Source organism: Eubalaena glacialis, chromosome 1, assembly GCF_028564815.1.
Source record: "Eubalaena glacialis isolate mEubGla1 chromosome 1, mEubGla1.1.hap2.+ XY, whole genome shotgun sequence".
Lineage (NCBI taxonomy): Eukaryota > Metazoa > Chordata > Mammalia > Artiodactyla > Balaenidae > Eubalaena > Eubalaena glacialis.
The window spans coordinates 55919788-55940291 of record NC_083716.1 but is presented as its reverse complement, the minus strand read 5'-3'; the positions used below and the strand labels follow the sequence as shown (position 1 = coordinate 55940291).

General features: G+C 41.1%; 1 protein-coding gene across 3 annotated transcripts; it reads right to left on the bottom strand.

Moving 5' to 3' along the window:
* Positions 1–977: 977 nt before the first annotated feature.
* DYDC1 (DPY30 domain containing 1) lies at positions 978–20173 on the bottom strand. 3 transcript variants are annotated; one of them, XM_061196955.1, is made up of 7 exons: positions 20026–20173; positions 17114–17283; positions 15066–15167; positions 7438–7530; positions 3998–4054; positions 3416–3517; positions 978–1029 (listed from the first exon to the last, which is right to left on the bottom strand). In XM_061196955.1, the coding sequence occupies exons 2-7, from the start codon at positions 17258–17260 to the stop codon at positions 1000–1002; spliced, it is 531 nt and encodes a 176-aa protein (XP_061052938.1). In that variant the 5' UTR covers positions 17261–17283; positions 20026–20173; the 3' UTR covers positions 978–999. The 3 variants fall into 3 exon arrangements, 2 of the variants coding, with proteins under 2 accessions (XP_061052938.1, XP_061052949.1); XR_009701618.1 differs by lacking the exons at positions 978–1029; positions 3416–3517 and adding an exon at positions 6802–7112 and having other exon boundaries at positions 4022–4054; XM_061196966.1 differs by lacking the exons at positions 978–1029; positions 3416–3517; positions 3998–4054 and adding an exon at positions 6789–7112.
* Between the last annotated feature and the right edge of the window lie 331 nt (positions 20174–20504).

The following is a 20504-nucleotide window of genomic DNA, read 5'->3' as shown; positions in this document are numbered from 1 at the left end:
CAAAAATAAATAAATTTATAAAATTAAAAAAAAAGAACGTTGTTAAAAAATGTACAGAACTGATATAACATTTAATTAAATAGATATTTTTCCCATTATTTTTTCCCTTTTTCTTTTCCCATTTAAGCAACTAGGCTGTTCTGTTCTCATTGCCTCGGGAAAGGTATGTTATAACCAAAAACAGAATTTTTTTTTTTAAAGAAGCCTCTTCCTGGCATTTATGCTTCCACCATTCTTTAAGGAACAGAAAGGACTCATAACATAGACTTAGGTTTGGAAGAATTTTATAAAAGAAGCAAAGTTCTCCCTAAAGCTCAAAGTTGGACCTGAAACCTCCAGGAGGCCAAGAGTGCAGTCAAGGTCCACAGACCACCCAGCATCCACTGAAGGAAGCACCTTGCATGGCCTGTGTCCACTAAGATCTTCCTTTCAACAGCAGCACAGGCCCTCTGCCCAGTGACTGTTCCAGAAAAAACAATGCTACCCTGTCCCTGGGACCTTTGTATCCCTTCCCCTTCCCAGCCCCATCAATAAGCATGGATTAAGTGGTACTACAAAGCATCACTCTCCAGCAAACTGGGGGAATCTTTGCAGTGCACTCCCAGGAGGAACCACCATATCTAAAGCATGTTGACGATTCCTGAGCTCTACACAGTGGCAGCCTCTTTCACTTCTCATAGAACCAGTAACTTTCAACTCAGGCAATCTTGTTCTCAAATAGATGCACACATTCTTTTCAGCTTGTCTCCCATTTGCCCCTTTTGGTTGCTTTGGGAAACACTCTCTCCTGTTCTCTCACTGGCATCATACAAGTAATCAAAATGGTGTCATACAAGTTATCAAAACAATATTTTAAGGCCACTCTTGAAGCCCATTTAGAAAGCTGTCTTTAGAGGGAGGAAAAGCAGAGTTCAAGTTTGAAGGGAAAAAGAACAATTGGGGACCTCCTATTTTGAAACTTGAAAGAAGAAAAATTTATTGTTCTTTGGTTGGTTGATCCTACAAATCTTGATCAATGTTTAATGCAACCTAAAAACAAAAAGTAAATATGCTTTAATACAACTAGAACTGTGAAATGTACAAGCCACAGAAAATTAAAGCTTAGGTAACTTCTATGTGACTATGTAAATAAAGCTTTCTGATAGTTTCAGATTATTTCAAATAAAATCCAAAGTCAATATAATAATAATTTAACTGTGTTCTCAATGTATTTATCAACCCATCCTTTCTTCTACTTCTCTTGCTATTCTCTCTTATTGTTATCCGTATCCTTCTTGCAGGGGTCCCGTACGCACCCCTTAAATGTTGAAATTTCTCATGTTAGCCAGGTGACCTGACTCACTCTCCTAGCTTCACTTAGCATATATGCTGATGACTGCTGAATTCATCTCTCCTGCCTGGACCTCTCTCCTTCCTCCAGACCCATAACGTACTTCAAGGGGTCTTTGGCCATTTTCACCTGCATACCTCAGAGTGATCTGAAATCAACATGTCCACAACTGAAGACATCATTTTCACAAAACCTACTTTCTCTTCATATGTTCCTCAATTTAACGAATGGTAAAGCTCAAAAAATGGTGAAGAGTCCAGTTGCCCAAGGCAGAAATCTGGGCTTCATCCTTGATTTCTTTCTCTCCCTTATCTTCCCAGCTGATATCAAATCTACTCAGCTGTCCCCATCTCTGCTGTCTGGTCCTAGTCCTGGTCATCTTGCATCTGGATGACTGTGATAACCTCCTAAGTGGTCTCCTGTTTCCATTCCTGTCCACTCAGATCCTCTCTCCACCTTCTAAAAACACATATCTAATCCTTACATAAACCCTTTCAATGACTCCCACTGCACGTAAGTCCAAAATCCTTAAGAGGACACACAGAGCCCAGTGTGATCTGGCCTTTATCCACTTCTCCAGCTTCAAATCACACCATTCTCCTAGCTCCATACAACTAAGCCAAAATACTGGACTATTTGCATTCCTTGAAAGCATCTTGCTCTCTCCATCCACTGGGTTCATCCCAGGCTAATTCCTTAAACGTCATTTCCTGGAGAAGACTCACCCAGGCTAGGTCAGGGTTCCCTGCTCTGTCCTCTCAGACCACCTTCCCTGCTGGCCCATGGTCCCCAATGGGCAGAAACCCTATCTGTTTTGTTCACTGGTATTTTCTAGCTCCCTGCATGGCACCAAAACACAGCAGCCATTAAATAAAAATGTATCCACTGACTGATTAGCACCAAAACCTCCCAGCTCCACTTTCTGAACAGCTCTTAAAAACACCACTCACTACTTCAGGCCATCAGTGCCATCTCTCTGTAGATTACAAATAGCCTCCTGGTGGGTCTCCTCAAATCGATCACTCCATTCTCTTCTACACGCTATAGCCAGATGGCCTTCTTAAAACACAGTTCTGATCATGTTGGCCTCCACTACCTTTAGGACAAAATATAAACGTCTGAGCACAGATTACAAGTCCTTTCATGGTCTGGCCCCTGCTCTCCACTGCCTCAGCTCTGATCTCTCCCTGTCTCCCACTCTCTCTTCTCCCCTTCCCAGCCTCCCATCCCACCACTGAGTGACAAAGCTGACTTCCTCCAGGAAGCCTTCCCTGACCAAGGGTCCTCAACTGGGTGGCTGTCCCGCTTTGTCAGTGCCCACTGATGCAGGTGACTCAGTGCAGCCCTCTGCCAGGGCAGTCCCGGGTTACAGCTGCTGATGGGCCTCAGTTATCAACAGCCCCTCCTCTCGCTCTCCAAGCATACTGCTTTGGACCAGACATTACCTGCTCACTCTAACAATGACTATCAATTGCTTGTCCAGTTGTCTGTTTCTGCCCTAGACAAGGTCAAGAAGGACCTGTTTTCGGTCATAAAAGCATCGGGCACAATTTACGCGGTGCATAGGAAACACTATATGTTTATTAAATAAGCAAATGGACTTATATACTTTAAAAGCATGCACTCTCATTAGGATATTTACTTGGCTCCACGGTTTGCTACTGAGAACCAAAATGTTGGCCCCCAAAATTTAATTTAAAGATTATGTATTTCACCACGATTCTAAATACATATTTTGAAGAGATTTTGAAATTTTCAAAGGCTCATTTCCAAATATACACGTTACCCTCTGCACAGGAGGACACACTGCTCCCTCCATATTAATGCCCAGTGACCTCCCCATCAGTGCCCACACATTTGTGTGGAGCCAGACAAGTGCCCGCCCTCACCCTCAGGGCCAGTAGCACAGAAGGGCAGAAGGCCAATTAGGGATAAGTCAGCACCCAGAACACTGGTTTTCTTTCTAGGAAACAAAAGGCCCATTTTGCCATCCAACCTTGGCCTGAGATACACTAGGCTCCCCCAAGGTTAAAAAAAAAAAAAAAAAATCTGCTTTTCACAAAACACTTTCCTAAGGATACTCACGTCAGATAGCATCGGTTCATCAAGTTCTTCCACTCTGCTCAAGTTCGGCGCTCCGTATCGATCACTAATTTCAGCTAGTGTTTTGCCTGAGTCGGCTCCATCCTACAATCATAGAGTTCATTTTCACTTTCAAATGATTTTGAGATTAATACATTAATTTGCTTTCAGTTTTTCTATGACACTTCTGTATTACAACATCAAAATTCAACATTGTCAATTAATGGAACGAACCAATACCTGTTAATGACAAGAGAATTCCAGGAATAAACGCAAAAACATGTTTAAAAAAATACATCAGAAATTTAAAACATATCATTGCATGTAATCATGTGGTCAATAATCTCACAATATTCTGGTTTTTAAAAATACAAAAACAAACCGAATCTCCCAGTTCTACCCACTTTGAGATTTTGCTTTAAAGCACATCATATTTGTGACTTGTTATTACTAGACTATGTACTTGGACTATCAGTTTTGATAATCTCCTTATTAAAAATGTAGCTATTAATGCATCAAAATTAAGCTTTACATTCCAGGATACTTATTCATTTCCCATAACATAGAGTAACTTTTTCTTCTCACCTCTCCATGTGAAACATCTTCACCCTTAGCTATATTTTCCATACTCATTCTCAACTCCTATAATACATAAAAATGAAGAAAAATACTTTGAATATACTTTTCATTTTGATTCCATGTTTAATTTTCAAGCATTTTATTTTTACATTATGATCAGTTTAACAGCTAAAATGCTGTCCCTCTTAAAGGAGCAATGTGAATACAAAACTGCAGATACAGTCTCATTTAATACTCTATTAAGAGGTGACTACGATGTTTTGTCTATAATTAAATAGAACTTTTTAAAAAATGAAAAAGGCTAACTATTTCACTAACCCTGAAGCCAAATTACTAGCAAATTTGAAAAGTTACAAAATAAAAATTTTAATAAACTCTTAGAATACGAGATTTTGAAAGAACTGACAGTTATGTAGAATTTTATACATAGTAAAAAAGAAGCAAATATTTCTGAGGTAATTAATCTGGCCCAAGGCACTATCCAATACATGACACCTCTCCACAGTACCTGGACAATGCCCTCTATAATGCTCTGAACACATGGGAGACTGCTTTCTGAATGTGAAAACGTAGAATCTGCTAACCAAGTCAAACCTTGCTGTGGCCTCTATCTTTTCATTCTAAGGCAGCAGGCTGACCTAACTGCTCCTGAGCTGATTCATTTCAGCTGTTCAAAGATTAGTGACCTTGTGACCATATATACAGTCACCCTGATTATTGGGGACATATATGGTACATATATGGTTTTCTCAAGATCATTCCCTTCTCCTGGGCATGTCTTATCCCACAACCACATGGCTCTGGTGGGAAAGCATATATTCTCACAGGACTCTGTTCCCCAGCCAAGGGATGGATACTTGACACAAACTAAGCCAGTCAGAATCCTTCCCCAAGATTCTTTTCTTAACTGAAACCCAAAAGAAAGGAATCTATTCCTCTCAGACAGTAGGAGCCGCATTACAAGACCCAGGAACTATTAAGGACCACGATCCTCACCCATATGCAGCAAACCAGGCCACAGTGAGAGACAACAGCAGAGGTAAGAGCCCTGGCAGCATTGATTCTCTTGCTCCCAAAGGTCTGGAAGACCCAACTCAACCAGAGCCCTTCACAGCTTAGTTGTAAAACCCTTTCTTCAACCCAGGATCCTTCCAATAAATTTCCTTTTGCAAATGATAGTTTAAGTTATGTCTCTGAAGCCATAAAAAGGTGAGGACGAAAAGACATGGATGAATTTGTCTCTCAGCAAGGGGTCAAGCAGCAGTATGTTGCAGGGAAGAGAGGGGTGATAAGCCAGTAGGAATATGACTTATTAAAGTTACTGTGGCTCTGATCACACAGTCTGGTAATGGCCATAGAGTAACACGAACGGGACCCTCTGGAGCCAATCCCTTCTATAAATCACAGACTTCCCAGCACTCACATATAGCTATCAGGCATCTCAATAAAAAATATTTTCAATTCTCTTATTATTTTGATCACCGTCTTCTTGATGTATTCTGGTTCTTCTTTCTTTTGCGATCACGGAATCTTAACTGAAGAGGAAGGGGGTATGCATTTACGTGTGTGTGCATGCATGGGTATCCATGTGTCCTATCATATTCAGACAAAAATAGATCAGCATCGGTGTTTTTTAAAACTATGGGGACACAGGTTCGTGCCCTGGTCTGGGAAGATCCCACATGCCGCGGAGCAACAAAGCCCACGAGCCACAACTACTGAGCCTGTGCATCTGGAGCCCATGCTCCGCAACGAGAGGCCGCGACAGTGAGAGGCCCGCGCACCGCGATGAAGAGTGGCCCCCGCTCGCCGCAACTAGAGAAAGCCCGCGCACAGAAACGAAGACCAACACAGCCAAAAATAAAATAAATTAATTAATTTAAAAAAAAAAAAAAAAACTATGTACAGAGATTTGAATTTATCCTTTTAAAATCTCATCCTTTTGACTCACAAAAGTAGTTTCCCGACACTTGGGCTACAACAGGACTAAATGATTTCACTTTGTAAAGAACAATTCTTGATAGATTAATCTCTTATTATAGAATGATGAGCATAGTACATTGATGAGAAGAAAAGAATTTATCTCAAGAGTTAAAAAAGTAATTAACTAATTAATTAAATCTCATCTTTTAAAAAAATTTAATTTACCCTTCCTACTTTTTAAAATTGCTTTAAATAATGATGCTTTCATCTAAGCCATTAATAAATATCTTCTACAAAACCTGCTTCTTTTTAAAATTTTAATTACGGAATAAATAGAGGAGTAACATTTGAGTAACAGATACTAGCTATAAGAAACAATATGAAATATCCAGTTTAAAAGTATAACTCAGTCATGCAGAAGTTTGGTCTATACGACACATACTTTTCGGATACAAGGAAACATTGGCCAAGCAGGAGGCTTGACATAAGACAGACACAGTCTGGGGGCTTCCCTGGTGGCGCAGTGGTTAAGAATCCGCCTGCCAAGGCAGGGGATTCGAGCCCTGGTCCAAGATCCCACATGCTGCGGAGCAACTAAGCCCGTGCACCACAACTACTGAGCCCAAGTGCCACAACTACTGAAGCCCGTGCTCCGCCAACAAGAGAAGCCATTGCAATGAGAAGCCCATGCACCGCAACCAGAGAAAAGCCCACGTGCAGCAATGAAGACCCAACGTAGCCAAAAAAATAAAATAAAATAATAAAATAAATAAACTTAATTAAAAAAAAACACAGACACAGTCAATGGAGATGGACTTTTTTGACATAAGTTACTGAATAGTTTATTTAAAGAAAGACATGAAAAATCCAAATAAAAACATACATACATATATATATTTTTGGCTGCGTTGGGTCTTCGTTGCTGCACACGGGCTTTCCTTAGTTGCGGCAAGCAGGGGTTACTCTTCGTTGCGGTGCGCGGGCTTCTCATTGTGGTGGCTTCTCTTGTGGAGCACAGGCTCTAGGCGCGTGGGCTTCAGCAGCTGCGGCGTGTGGGCTCAGCAGTGTGGCTCATGGGCTCTAGAGCGCAGGCTCAGTAGTTGCGGCGCACGGGCTTAGTTGCTCCACCGCATGTGGGATCTTCCTGGACCAGGGATCGAACCCATGTCCCCTGCATTGGCAGGCGGATTCTTAACCACTGTGCCACCAGGAAAGTCCCCAAAACATAGTTTTAAATGTAAAGGATTGTTGATAATACATCTAACATGAAGAAAAGAAACAAACTATTGTCTCAGAGATCAGAATACCCCCAATACTACAAAGAACTTCACCTTCAGTATCAGCTACCATAATTAGGAACAACTATCTCGTGACTAAAATGTTGACCAGGGCTTCCTGGCAACATTAGACCTTCCTGGCAGGTCTTTAAGACTATGAATCCCCTGCTATAACAGCTGGAAGAAACAGTTTGAGGATTCTCAGAGGTTTTGAATAAAACAAACATTTATAAAACTTCAAATTACCTTCTCAAATTGTTCTTGAGCTCTCTGCAGTTCTTCTATTCTCTGTCTCTCTTTTTCTTGCATTTCCAACTCCAGCTGGAATGCCAGCTGTTGCTGAATATTTAGAAATAAATAAGTCATATTAGAGTAAGATCAATTGCAAGGAATTCACTCTATTACTCTGAAGTGTCCCAGGATAATTAAGTTTATGCCCACCTAAATTTCAGAATCTTACAAAAATAAATGGTCACAGCCACCCAGTACTTTAGCTTTTACAAATATTTCCTGAAGTATAAAATTAAAAAGGAAGCTTCCTTAATTGCTAATTTTAGAAAAGCACTGTTTGTACAAAATCAAGTCGTTTTCTCTGTTCTTCCTGAAGCTACAAATGAGACTGCAGTGATTTTTTTTTTTTTTTGGATAAAATCTCTTTAAGCACAGATGGATCTTCAAATAGCCAAACCTTGGTTGTAAAATAGTAGATAAGAACATTTTTAAGTATATTACCTGAAACCAGAGATAATCAACAACATATTTGGTCCCAACTCAACATATATTCTAGCCACGCGAGAATAGGGGTCGGTAGACTAAATTCCTTGGGCCAAGCCTGACCCAACTCCTGTTTTTGTACAGCCCACGAGTGAAGAATGGTTTTTATACATTTTTCATGGTTTAATAATATCAAAAGAATAATAATATTTCATTGCACATGAAAATTATATGAAATTCAAGTGTCAGTGTCTATAAATAAAGCTCTATTAAAACACTGCCATGCTCACACTCACTCACTTATTTACTGTAACTGCTTCTGCCCCGTGACAGCACAGCTGAGGATATGCAACAGAGACCACAGGTGGTACTCTCACTGCCTTGCACTGCTGCTCAGCACACCACAAGTTCAGTGACACCATTATAACTCACAGCGTTTGGAGTGCCACGGTACCACTATACCGGGACTTTTTTTTTTTTTTTTTTTATCAGTGCATTACCCATCATAACAAAACAAGAAAAGAAGTGGATTTTGAATGTTGTCCTTTTAAGACACAGTGGAGTGTGGGTTACTTTATTATCAGATTAAACAGCAAAGGACAGTGTTTCTCATGCAACGACACTGTACTAAAAGAATACAGTAAATATCAGCATTACCAGAGTAAGCACTCGTCACAATCTTCTCAACTCACATGAATGCAAAGGTCAGAAATATTAAGAAATTTAAAACAGAATTATTTCATGAGAGCAGAATTTCTTCACAAAAATTAAAAATGAAAAGGAGGCTGCGGGCTTCCCTGGTGGCGCAGTGGTTGAGAGTCTGCCTGCCAATGCAGGGGACACGGGTTCGAGCCCTGGTCTGGGAAGATCCCACATGCCGCGGAGCAACTAGGCCCGTGAGCCACAATTACTGAGCCTGCGCGTCTGGAGCCCGTGCTCTGCAACAAGAGAGGCTGCGATAATGAGAGGCCCACGCACCGCGATGAAGAGTGGCCCCCACTTGCCGCAACTAGAGAAAGCCCTCGCACAGAAACGAAGACCCAACACAGCCATAAATAAATAAATAAATAAATAAAAATTTAAAAAAAAAAAAAAAAAGGAGGGTGCGACGAAAGTAAGATCCCAAGTGGCTCTTTTGTTAGCCAAGCAAAGAAATACATTTATCATTGGTGATTCAATTAAAACAAGTTAGAATTCAATGTCCAGAAAAAACATAAACTTAAGATTATTATCCTTTTGGTGAGAACAGCTGCTCAAAGAGTCGATTACACGGGGAGCAAAATCAATGGTCAATTAAAGACAAGGCAGGGCTTCCTTGGTGGCGCAGTGGTTAAGGATCCGCCTGCCAATGCAGGGGACAGGGGTTCGAGCCCTGCTCTGGGAAGATCCCACATGCCGCGGAGCAACTAAGCCCGTGCGCCACAACTACTGAGCCTGAGCTCTAGAGCCCGCGTGCCACAACTACTGAGCCCACGTGCCACAACTACTGAAGCTCGCGCGCCTAGAGCCTATGCTCCGCAACAAGAGAAGCCACCACAATGAGAAGCCCGGGCACCGCAACAGAAAGTAGCCCCCGCTCGCCGCAACTAGAGAAAGCCCACGCCCAGCAACGAAGACCCAACACAGCCAAAAATAAATAAATAAAATAAATAAATTTAAAAAAAAAAAAAAAAGACAAGGCGAATGGTTTTGAGTGGTTTTCCTTGGCTCTTGATGAGTAGACAAATGCTCCCAACACTGCTTAGTTGCTGTTTATCAAAGGACTCAATGCTGAGTTTGCAGTGACTGAAAAATCAACTGCTGTGAACAGTCTTCATGAACAGTACTACAGGCAAGAACATCTTCAAAGACGCTGAGGAACATTAATTCAGTACAACCAGATGTGACATCTGCTCCGATGTGTTACAACCAACAGTGATAAAAGTGTGTATGGAACAGAAAAAGGCTTAATTGGACAAAATTTACAAAGTTGGTGAAAACACAGTGTTTAAAACCTATGAGTTCTCATTTTATGATTCAACAGCAGCTACTCTGCAGAAAATATTTGACTCTATCATGTGTTATTGAGCCAGCAGTGTTGAAACTGAGTCCCCCCTAAAGCTGAGTTCCCTTATTGAGTTTCTGATTAATCTCTCTATCCAAAACTTTATTCCCTTTCTTGTCCCCTCTGACCCCAATCCTGTGCTAAATGAACACTAATCAACCAGAGTCAGATGACTAAAACTGCTGTTGTCAATAGCATCGTTAATGTACTAAAATTGCTATTATAGATATCATCATTAATGTACAAACTCAGGTTGTTTCTCTAGGACAAGATGAGCTAACAGACCCCCCAAGCCATGGACCACCTGGCCGGAGAACTGTAAACTGGAGACATCCTGACTTCCAAAGGAGTCAATGTTGAGTTCAAAATGACTGAAAAAATCGATCACTGACTGAAAAAAATCAATGACTAAGAAATATAACAGAAGTGCTGCAGCAACATGGATGGACCTAGAGATTATCATACTAAGTGAAGTAAGTCAGACAGAGAAAGACAAGTATCATATGATATCACTTATATGTGGAAACTGAAAAACAGTACAAATGAACTTATTTAAAAAACAGAAACAGACTCACAGACACAGAAAACAAACTTATGATTACCAAAGCGGGGGGGATTAAACTGGGAGTAGGGGATTAACAGATGCACACTACCATATATAAAATAAACAACAAGGATTTACTGTACAGCACAGGGAACTATATTCAATATCTCGTAATAAACTATAACAAAATAGAATAAAAAAGAACACAGATATATACATATATATGTATATATAACCACTTTGCTGTACACCTGAAACTAACACAATATTGTAAATCAACTATACTTCAATTAAAAAAAAAGAAAAGAAATGTCACAGAAACGTCACAAGATTAATCCTAGCCTCTTTGCTCTTCCCCTTTAAGAAAACCCCTCACTCAAAGACTCAGTTGGAGTGGATCTGAGGCTTGTCTCCCACTTCCTTGCCTGGCACCCTGCAATAAACTCTGTACTTTCCTTCACTACAACCCACTGTCAACAGATTTGGCTTTGCTGTGCGTTGGGCGAGCAGACCCGAGTTTGGTTCAGTAACGGTGTCAACAGTGACCTTCATTTACCCTTATGAACTTAAGCATCATTTCTGTGAATTTCTGTCAGAAACAGAAGCTGAACATATCTTGACTTGCCCTACCACCCCATAGTTCCATGGCTCAACAGTGGTAATGTTTTATTGTGAATTTTTGAGCTCGGGGACAAGACTGACGTTTTTCTTAATGAGAAGACCATTTTCAACTACAATTATCAAACATTAAATAGCTTTGGAAATTAGCTTCCGCTGCAGACTTAATAACGATTTTTAATCAATTTAACCTAAAAGTTGCCTATAAGGCAAAACAGCACTCATATGTAAAACTTACACTGCAGGAAAGTCATTTCAGCAATAACTAATTTTCTGAATCACAATGTCAAGCTGCTTTATACACCCCCAGTGCTGTCAGAAACGGGATTTCCATTCCCACACAAATTTGTGACAGATACATTTTCCAAGCTCAAACTATAGTTCCAGAGTGTTTTTAGGCCTCGACGTAAGTGCAAAGGAAATTCCCACATTTCAAAATCCATTTAACTGTGTAACTGAGAAGTTTTCACCAACCTTCAACTGGAAGGGATTAATCTACCAGGTAGTGGCTAAAAGACAAATATCAAGAGGAAAATCTAATAGAATCCTACGAGTGCCTTCCAAGAGATGAATACACTCAAAACTATAGGCACATGGACTGATATCAATATTTGGCAGGACCTATGAGGGAAAAGACATTTTTCAAAGATGACATACATAAAATCTCATTATAGATCAGCATTAACAGATACATATTTTCAATACATTTTGATGATAGGGAACATTATCTTTGAACGCCAACTAAGTGAAACGTTATCTTTAAAAAGGGAATGTAGAGCCACAACTACTGAGCCTGCGCATCTGGAGCCTGTGCTCCGCAACAAGAGAGGCCGCGACAGTGAGAGGCCCGCGCACCGCGATGAAGAGTGGCCCCCGCTTGCCGCAACTGGAGAAAGCCTACGCACAGAAATGAAGACCCAACATGGCCAAAAATAAATAAATTAATTAATTAATTTTTTTAAAAAAAGGGAATGTAATTCTTCTCAATAATAAGCCTACACTGCAGAAAAAATTGTATTTGATTTTTTTAAATTTTTACTTCATCAATAAAACATTTGTAGAAATTTATTTTCTCTCTTGTTATAGCTACATAGTATACCATAATCCTTATATAATATCCTCAATTTTGCTTCTTGGCCTGAAAATCATAAAATATCCACCTTTACAGAAAGAGTTTGTCAACCTCAGCTAGAAAATAATTTCTCACCATCAGTCCAGTGCCACCCCATAAACGACCTAATATAAGCTCATTCCATTAAGAGCACTTTAAAACTATATTTTTAAACGCATTTAAAAAAATAATACATTTTTACAAAGAGATAATAAACAGTGATTAATATTTATTCACAAAGGGCTGTTTAAGGTAATTTCTTCATATTCCTATATCATCCCCACTAAGATAAAAGTGATAGGGCTTCCCTGGTGGCGCAGTGGTTGAGAATCTGCCTGCCAATGCAGGGGACACGGGTTTGAGCCCTGGTCTGGGAAGATCCCACATGCCGCGGAGCAACTAGGCCCGTGAGCCACAACTACTGAGCCTGTGCGTCTGGAGCCTGTGCCCCACAACAAGAGAGGCAGCGACAGTGAAAGGCCCGCGCACCACGATGAAGAGTGGCCCCCGCTTGCCGCAACTAGAGAAAGCCCTCGCACAGAAACGAAGACCCAATACAGCCAAAAAAAAATAAATACATTAATTAATTAAAAAAAAAAAAAAGCAATGGGCTAGGTAGCCGAAATGCAGGAACGTTATCATTCAATCAACTTTCAGATATTTGTAGAGGAAGCGAAATTAATCTCTCAACAATAACACAAAGTGCAGTTGCTAAATACCAACCACATTGGCCAACATAACCAGTTTCTTAACATTTTCAGGAAATATTTGAAACCCAGTCGCTTTCTTCACACATGTGTAAAACCATTAGAAAAACATTCAAACAAATACAAAAGCTAGTACTTCCAAAATGAACTCTTAAGCAGAAAACAGCAAGAAAAATGTTTCCCTGCTCACAAGGACCCAGGCTTGCTGGAGAATGCCTAAAATTTCAAGGAATTTCAACTCAGTGGTACTGATTATGAGGACACCTGCTCTTGCAACCAACAGGCAGGTGACCAGAGTCCTGACCTTCCAGCTCACTTGACTCGGGGGACATGGAGAGGCCTCTCTCTTTCTCTTCATCTGTTGCTCCACTCGTCCCTTCTCCTCCTCTCATCTATCTCTGCCCACCAATCCACTTCTTTAATGGGCCATCACATCTTCTGCATAGATATCACTATGTTTTCCACCCCCAATACAATGCTTAGGGTTTGATGCACAGGGGATGGCTTCATACTGATACAGCTAGAAAAATGTTTGGGTTCTAGTATTGCCAAATTTTATTTAAGTAAGGTAAAGAAGATGAGTCAAAGCAAATTAAACATCTCCATATCTGTGACCTAACTATCTTAGGGAAGGAGAACTGCTGAGAAGTTCTCCTTATTCTGATAGACAGGGGACAGATGCCAGCTCTAGGAGCTGGAAGAGGCAGGGCAGATCCTCACTCAAAGTTGGGGCGACTGCAGCAGACACTTGCCCATTTGGACGGTCATTTGACATCCAACTCAACACTGTGCAACCTCCCCACAAAAATAAGCCAAATGACTGAAAAATGAAGACTCAGAAGCAGTAAAGGTGCCTAGAATAGCCATATCCATCTAAGGTGCCTAGAATGATCTACCCCAGTATCAAGGATGGGAGACAAGACAGAGAAGCTAGTTTCTATGTCTACATTTTCCTTTTTTATCCACACACCCAAATAATAGGCTTCTTTCCCTTTTTATAATATGTAAACTGGAGTTGAGACTCTAGAGTTAAGTACCATATGATAGAAGTATAGGGTGACTCCAACTTGGTTTAGAAGAGCTCCATAAATTAAATTAGTCCAGAAGTCACTCTAGAACTTTCCCCTCTCTGGTTTATACTCCATGGCCCACCTCTTCAACCATTTTCAAACCAACATCTTTAGCTCCCCAATCCTGCTAACCCAAACTCACTTCAGTCAAAGGGTCTGTCTCCTCCACATCCTCACTCAAATATCCAGGCCTAGGTGGAGAAAATCACATCATCACAAAACCAAACCAAAAAGCCCCATTATGACTGCTTGGTCTCAGGGAATTCAGTGCTACCGAGGGATGCTAAGTTTCCTTGGTCAACTCTACCTCTCCAAAGCCACTGTTTCAAACCTTCCCCACTCTCCCCACACCTCCTACCTTACCACCTCATTCTGGGCAGATGATCATGGTCCCTACTTCATAAAAAAGAAAGAGTCACACAGAAACTGCTTTCAACTTTTGCCACAAAACCTACACACCACATGTACCTATCGCCATGCTCTCCTCTTTCCTTGAATCAAAGAATCAAAGAAGGGCCCCTCCACCTGCCTAACCTGTGTTCCAGAGCCAATTTCCTCTGGTCTCCATGAAAAGTTGACTCTAGTAATCATCCCCTTTATTTCTTTACATCAACCACTCCCCTCCACTCTGTTCCTTAAAAAAACCAAACAAATAAACAAAAGAAAACTCCTTCCCTGAAAATCTCCTTGAAAGCATTACCTGTACTCACCATCTCCATCTCCCCTGCTTTACCCCACCCCACATTTGCTGCTCCCACCAAGGTCACCAGTGGCCTTAAATGAGACTTGGCAGTTCTGTTCCCACTCAACCAGCCACAGACATGGCTGACCACTCAGGTCTCATTGAGACGCTGTCCCCTTGGCTTCTGTGACAGCAGACTCTCTGGGTTTTCCTCCTACCTCACCACTGCTTCTTCTCCAGTAAAGAAGCCACATACAGACATAAAGATGAAGATATAAGAAAGCTACATCTAAGCAACAAGAGATGAGTTTTTCAACACTTGGGTTGCACCACACCAAGGGTGACTCCACTAGTTCCAATCACCACTGAACTCTCTTGTCTCACCTGCTGAAACAGGAGCTCCTCTGCTTTAAGCCTCTCCATCATTTCCTGCTCCATCACAGCTAATTCTCTTTCATGCTCCAACTGGGCCATTTCCTCTTGTCTCTAACATGGTTTAAAAAAAAAAACAACATCATGTGACTAATTACAGATAAAACAATCTGTAAAAACAATCTTAACAGCATCTTAATCTCCAACAGTAGGGAAAGGATTAAGCAAATTATAGTCTATCCATTTGAAAACTGTATAATAATTGGGGGAAATGTGTGTTTTATTTCAACAAAGAGCACAAAATTAAAATTACACAGCAAATACAGTCACAATTGTGTAAAAAAAAAAAAATCTCCAGGCAAATGTGTAGAAAAAAGACTAGAATACCTAAAAATACCTAAGAATCTAAATAGAGGTCTTCTTTATTTTCTTCTTTCTACTTTTTCATGTTATCCAAGTTTTGTATAATAAACATACTATTTTTATAATAGAAAGAAATGATAATATTGAACTTTTTTTAAAAAGCAAAGAAGCTGGACCAATTATTTCACTCCTCTAATTTTATAAAAGAAGATCCACAATGGAACAGGATAGAAAGCCCAGAAATAAACCCAAGCACCTATGGTCAATTAATGGAGAAAAGACAGTCTCTTCAATAAGTGGTGCTGGGAAAACTGGACAGCTACATGTAAAAGAATGAAATTAGAACATTCTCTAGCACCATACACAAAAATAAACTCAAAATGGATTAAAGCGCTAAATGTAAGACTGGATACTATAAAACTTCTAGAGCAAAACATAGGCAGGACACTCTTTGACCTAAATCACAGCAATACCTTTTTTGGATCCATCTCCTAGAGTAATGGAAATAAAAACAAAAATAAACAAATGGGACCTGATTAAACTTAAAAGCTTTTGCACAGCAAAGGAAGCCATAAACAAAAAGACAACCTATGGAATGGGAGAAAATATTTGCAAACGATGCAACCGACAGGGATTTATCTCCAAACTATACGAACAGCTCATATAGCTCAATATCAGAAAAACAAACAACCCAATCAAAAAATGGGCAGAAGATCTAAATAGACATTTCTCCAAAGAAGACATACAGATGGCCAAAGGCACATGAAAAGATGCTCAGCATCGCTAATTACTAGAGAAATGCAAATCAAAACTACAATGAGGTATCACCTCACACCAGTCAGAATGGCCATCATCAAAAAGTTTATAAATAATAAATGCTGGAGAGGGTGTGGAGGAAAGGGAATCCTCCTACACTGTTGGTGGGAATGTAAATTGGTACAGTCACTATGGAGAACAGTGTGGAGGTTCCTTAAAAAACTAAAAATAGAGTGCATATGATCCTTCAATCCCACTCCTGTGTATATATCCGGAGAAAAACATAATTCTAAAAGATACATGCACCCCAATGTTCACTGCAGCACCACTTACAATAGCCAAGACATGGAAGCAACCTAAATGTCCACTGACAGATGAATGGATAAAGAAGATGTGGTACATATATACAATGGAATACTACTCAGCCATAAAAATGAATGAAATAATGCCATTTGTAGCAACATGGATGGACCTAGAGATTATCATATTAAGTGAATTAAGTCAGACAGAGAAAGACAAATATTATATGATATCAGTTATATGTGGAATCTAAAAAATGACACAAATGAACTTATTAACAAAACAGAAACAGACTCACAGACTTAGAAAACAAACTTATGGTTACCAAAAGGGAGAGGCTGGGAGGGGAGAGATAAATCAGGAATTTGGGAGTAACATATACACACTACTATATATAAAATAGATAAACAACAAGGACCTACTGTACAGTGCAGGGAACTATACTGAATATTTTGTAATAACCTATATGGAAAAAGAATCTGAAAAAAAAAATGTGTGTGTGTGTGTGTATATGTATATATACACACACACATATATGCATAACTGAGTCACTTTGCTGTAGACCTGAAACTAACATAACATTGTAAATTAATTATACTTCAATAAAAAATAAATTTAAAAAAAAGAAGATCCATACTTACTTGTTGCTCCACGGTCACATTGTTCTTATACTTGTAAATCCACAATGCTAAGTATTCTATTGGATCCACTGGGCGCATCCTTGCCACTTCTGCAAGACCTTGAGTTAGACAGGTCCCAAGATTCTTTTGAAGATATGCCGACTCCATTTCTAACTGCTAAATAAAAACCTCTAAAAGATAAACGTTTTGCATTAGTGTAGGAAATTTTCAATGAAGGCACAATCAAAGTAGAGTTCAGTGAGGCCAACAAAGCATTACATCCTGTCACCAGTCATGGGCACCTGCCATCAGGGATGGCACAAGCAAGCTGGTTCCAGGACACTTCTAGCAGTTTCCAAAAAGCCTCCACAGAAGTCACTACAACTAAAATAGTTTCAAAAACCTGAAGGACCCTGGAGTCCAAGAGTCAGAAAAGGGTTACTGTCATTATTGATGGTGAGACGACTATATGGCAAGTGATGCATGTCTTACTAAATCCTTACAACATACCTGAACATGGTATCATTAGCCCCACTGTGCAGATGAGGTCGCCCAGGCCCAAAGAGCATAAGTGAACAACCCAGGATCACACAGGTGGCGTATGATGAAGAGGGATTCATACCCAACTCTTGATTCCAGAGTCATTACCCTAAGTGACTTACTAAGATGCTCCTCCCGAGCCATGAGAGTTGTTTCTAGAAAATATCACAATAGACCACCTCAAATTTTTTAAAACTCCAAGTATCTCAAGGCCAAAGAATAAAAAAATTCAACCTTCAAAGAACAGCATATGAAGCTCCTCATGCTTTGGCCCCAATTCTGTTTCCAGGCTCACCTCTAGATATCGTTTCTGCCTCTAACATATTCTGGGCTCTAACTACACAGAACATCCTGCCATTCTGCTGCTCACACCTTGCATGTTTCCACCTCCATGACTTTTGCACATGATGGCCCCCTCACTTTCTCTCAGCTTGGAAAATATCTCCTCATCTGCAAGGTATCAATCATCTCTAATTCCTCATCGCTGTGGCTAATACAACCGTCTCCCAGGCAACACAAAGACGTTCCTCCTTCCCCAAGCAGCTCACACAGTACTTGTCACACTATCTGAGCATTATCTGTGTATGCACATGTCTGTCCTCCTGCTAGAGGACAAACTTCTCTAGCTCCTCAAAAAGCGTGTTTCAATCACAGCGTGGACACAGCTGGCTCTCCATGGTGGCAAGTGAATGAGTTTCTCCACTCTCTCAGTAATGTCCCAGTTTATTTACAAATATGGACAGGAATCATCTCAGATCAGACAGAGAGAGAGATGGGGAGAAGGAAGGGAGGGAGGGAGGGAGGGAGGGAGGGAGGGAGGGAGGGGAAAAGAAAGAAAGAAAGAAAGAAAGAAAGAAAAAGGAAGGAAGAAAGAAAGAAAGAAAGGGAAATGCAGTAACTATTCTATTTAAGGTGCTCTGAAAAAACTGATCACCTTTGAATTACCCTTATGGAATCCAGACTCCTCTGAGAATCTGATGAAATGTACTCATTATTCAACAAATATATATTGAGTACCTATTACATGTCAGGCATGAGCAATTATAGGGGACAGACTGCCAGTGTCTAGACCCGTCCCTGGACAAATCCACCTAACATTCTGCACAAAATTTCAGAAACAATGACCTCCTGAGTTTCATCCATAGACCCCAATACTACTCTCTCTCATATGGTGGTGGTAGAGTACAAAATGGCATAACCCCATGGAGAAAAATTTGTAAATATCTAGAAAATTACGTATGTATTTACCCTTTGACTGATCAATCTCACTTCTGGGATCCTATCTTGCAAAAATATGCAGTGATATATGCACAGGGTTGTTTTGCACTATTACTAAGGATAGCCAAATTGGGACCCCATCCAGATGTTCATCATTAAAGGATTAATGAGATACAGCTACACAATGAATTACTGTGCAGATAAAAAGAGAATGAGGAAGATCTTCAAAATTGGGAGTGATCTCTAGAACACAATGTGAAGTGAAAAAAAGCAAGATGAAGAATTTGCGTATAGTATGCCGTCTTTTGTATTAGCAACAGCAGTGGGGAAAGGAATGTGTATGGGAGTATACATAAATGTAGTCATAAAAACAAACTAAAAACCGGCGCAAACGAACCTAATTCCCTGTCAAGCTGTGTGTCTTAACCACACAGAGAAAAGAATTATTACAACTGAGTATGGAACACAGTATCCTCATCGTACTTCTTCAATAATACTCTAAAGACAAATCTCAATGTCATCTGAAACAGAGTAACAATTAAAAAGGGAACAGATTCCTGCTGCTACTCCAGAAAGATAACAAACACATGGGAAGGGTACCGTGGTCCGTAAGGAGAAACCTCCCAAGTAGGATTGGTCTCAAACCTACGCAGGCTGCATCTCGTTAACAGCAGAACCCAGGTGAAACTCGTTACCTCGCTTGGCTTGTTTCCTGCCCATGAAACAGCGACAATACCCATCTCAAAAGCCTGTTGTAAGGAATATTATTTTTCATACACAGCAACAGGCATCTTGGCTCATACATAAGAAAGCCCCTTCCCACAGAAACAGCTGCCTCAAGCCTGGAGAAGCTGTCAGAAGAAATAGAAGGCGGTTCCTCGCTCATGCTTGGGAGAAAGCCGGCCGAGTAGGAAAGGAAGGGACCGGGTAGGGTTGCCAGTTTTGCAAATAAAAATACAGGATGCCCAGTTAAATTTCAGACAAACAAGGACTAATTTTGTATTATACTATATTTGTGCTAAAAAGCACAAAATCTTTGAAATTCATTTTTAACTGCGTACGCCGAATTTTATCTGGCAACCCTGGATTCCGAGCGCTTCGGCTGGTTTTCCATCCAGGGTCCGCGGAAGGGTGCCCGCCTCCCCTGCCCCTCCAAATGGCGCGGCGCCGCTCACCACCGAGGAGGAGGACCCAGCCGCAGAGGTGCCCACGGAGTCCGGCGCTGAGCTAACCCTCTCTCGCCTCTGGAGCCTGGACGTCGCCTGAGCCCTACACCACTCCCAAGGTCCAACGGTCAAAACCACCTCCGTCCGCCGGAACCCAGCCCAGCACCAGGAGCCGTTCTTCCCAGACTGCGCCTGCGTTCTAAATGCGGGCGGCTGACGCACGCGCCTACCTACCCGCGAGTCGCGTCCCGTCGCTAGGCAACGAGCGTGCGCGCTCCAGGTGCGGGAGACGGCCGGGGGCAGCGAGGAAGGGGCGCCCGCGGAGAGCTGAGCCGACTGCGCCCGGCGGGGATCGTGGGAGGGGGCGCGCGGGCGGGGGTTGATCGGAGGCGGGGCCCGGAGGAGGATGTGCTGCAGAGAGCAGAGGCGGGCGGAGCGGGGAGGGGTAGGACGAGCAGTTGAGAGCAGGGGGCGCGCGGGGTGTGCAA

Excerpts from the sequence above, each read along its gene's own strand:
- DYDC1 (XM_061196955.1), bottom strand. The coding sequence starts at position 17,260 with ATGGAGTCGGCATATCTTCAAAAGAATCTTGGGACCTGTCTAACTCAA. Across the intron at positions 15,168-17,113 it reads ATGTGACCGTGGAGCAACAA|AGACAAGAGGAAATGGCCCA; the intron begins GTAAGTATGGAT and ends AAACCATGTTAG. Across the intron at positions 4,055-7,437 it reads CTCAAGAACAATTTGAGAAG|GAGTTGAGAATGAGTATGGA; the intron begins GTAATTTGAAGT and ends TATGTATTATAG.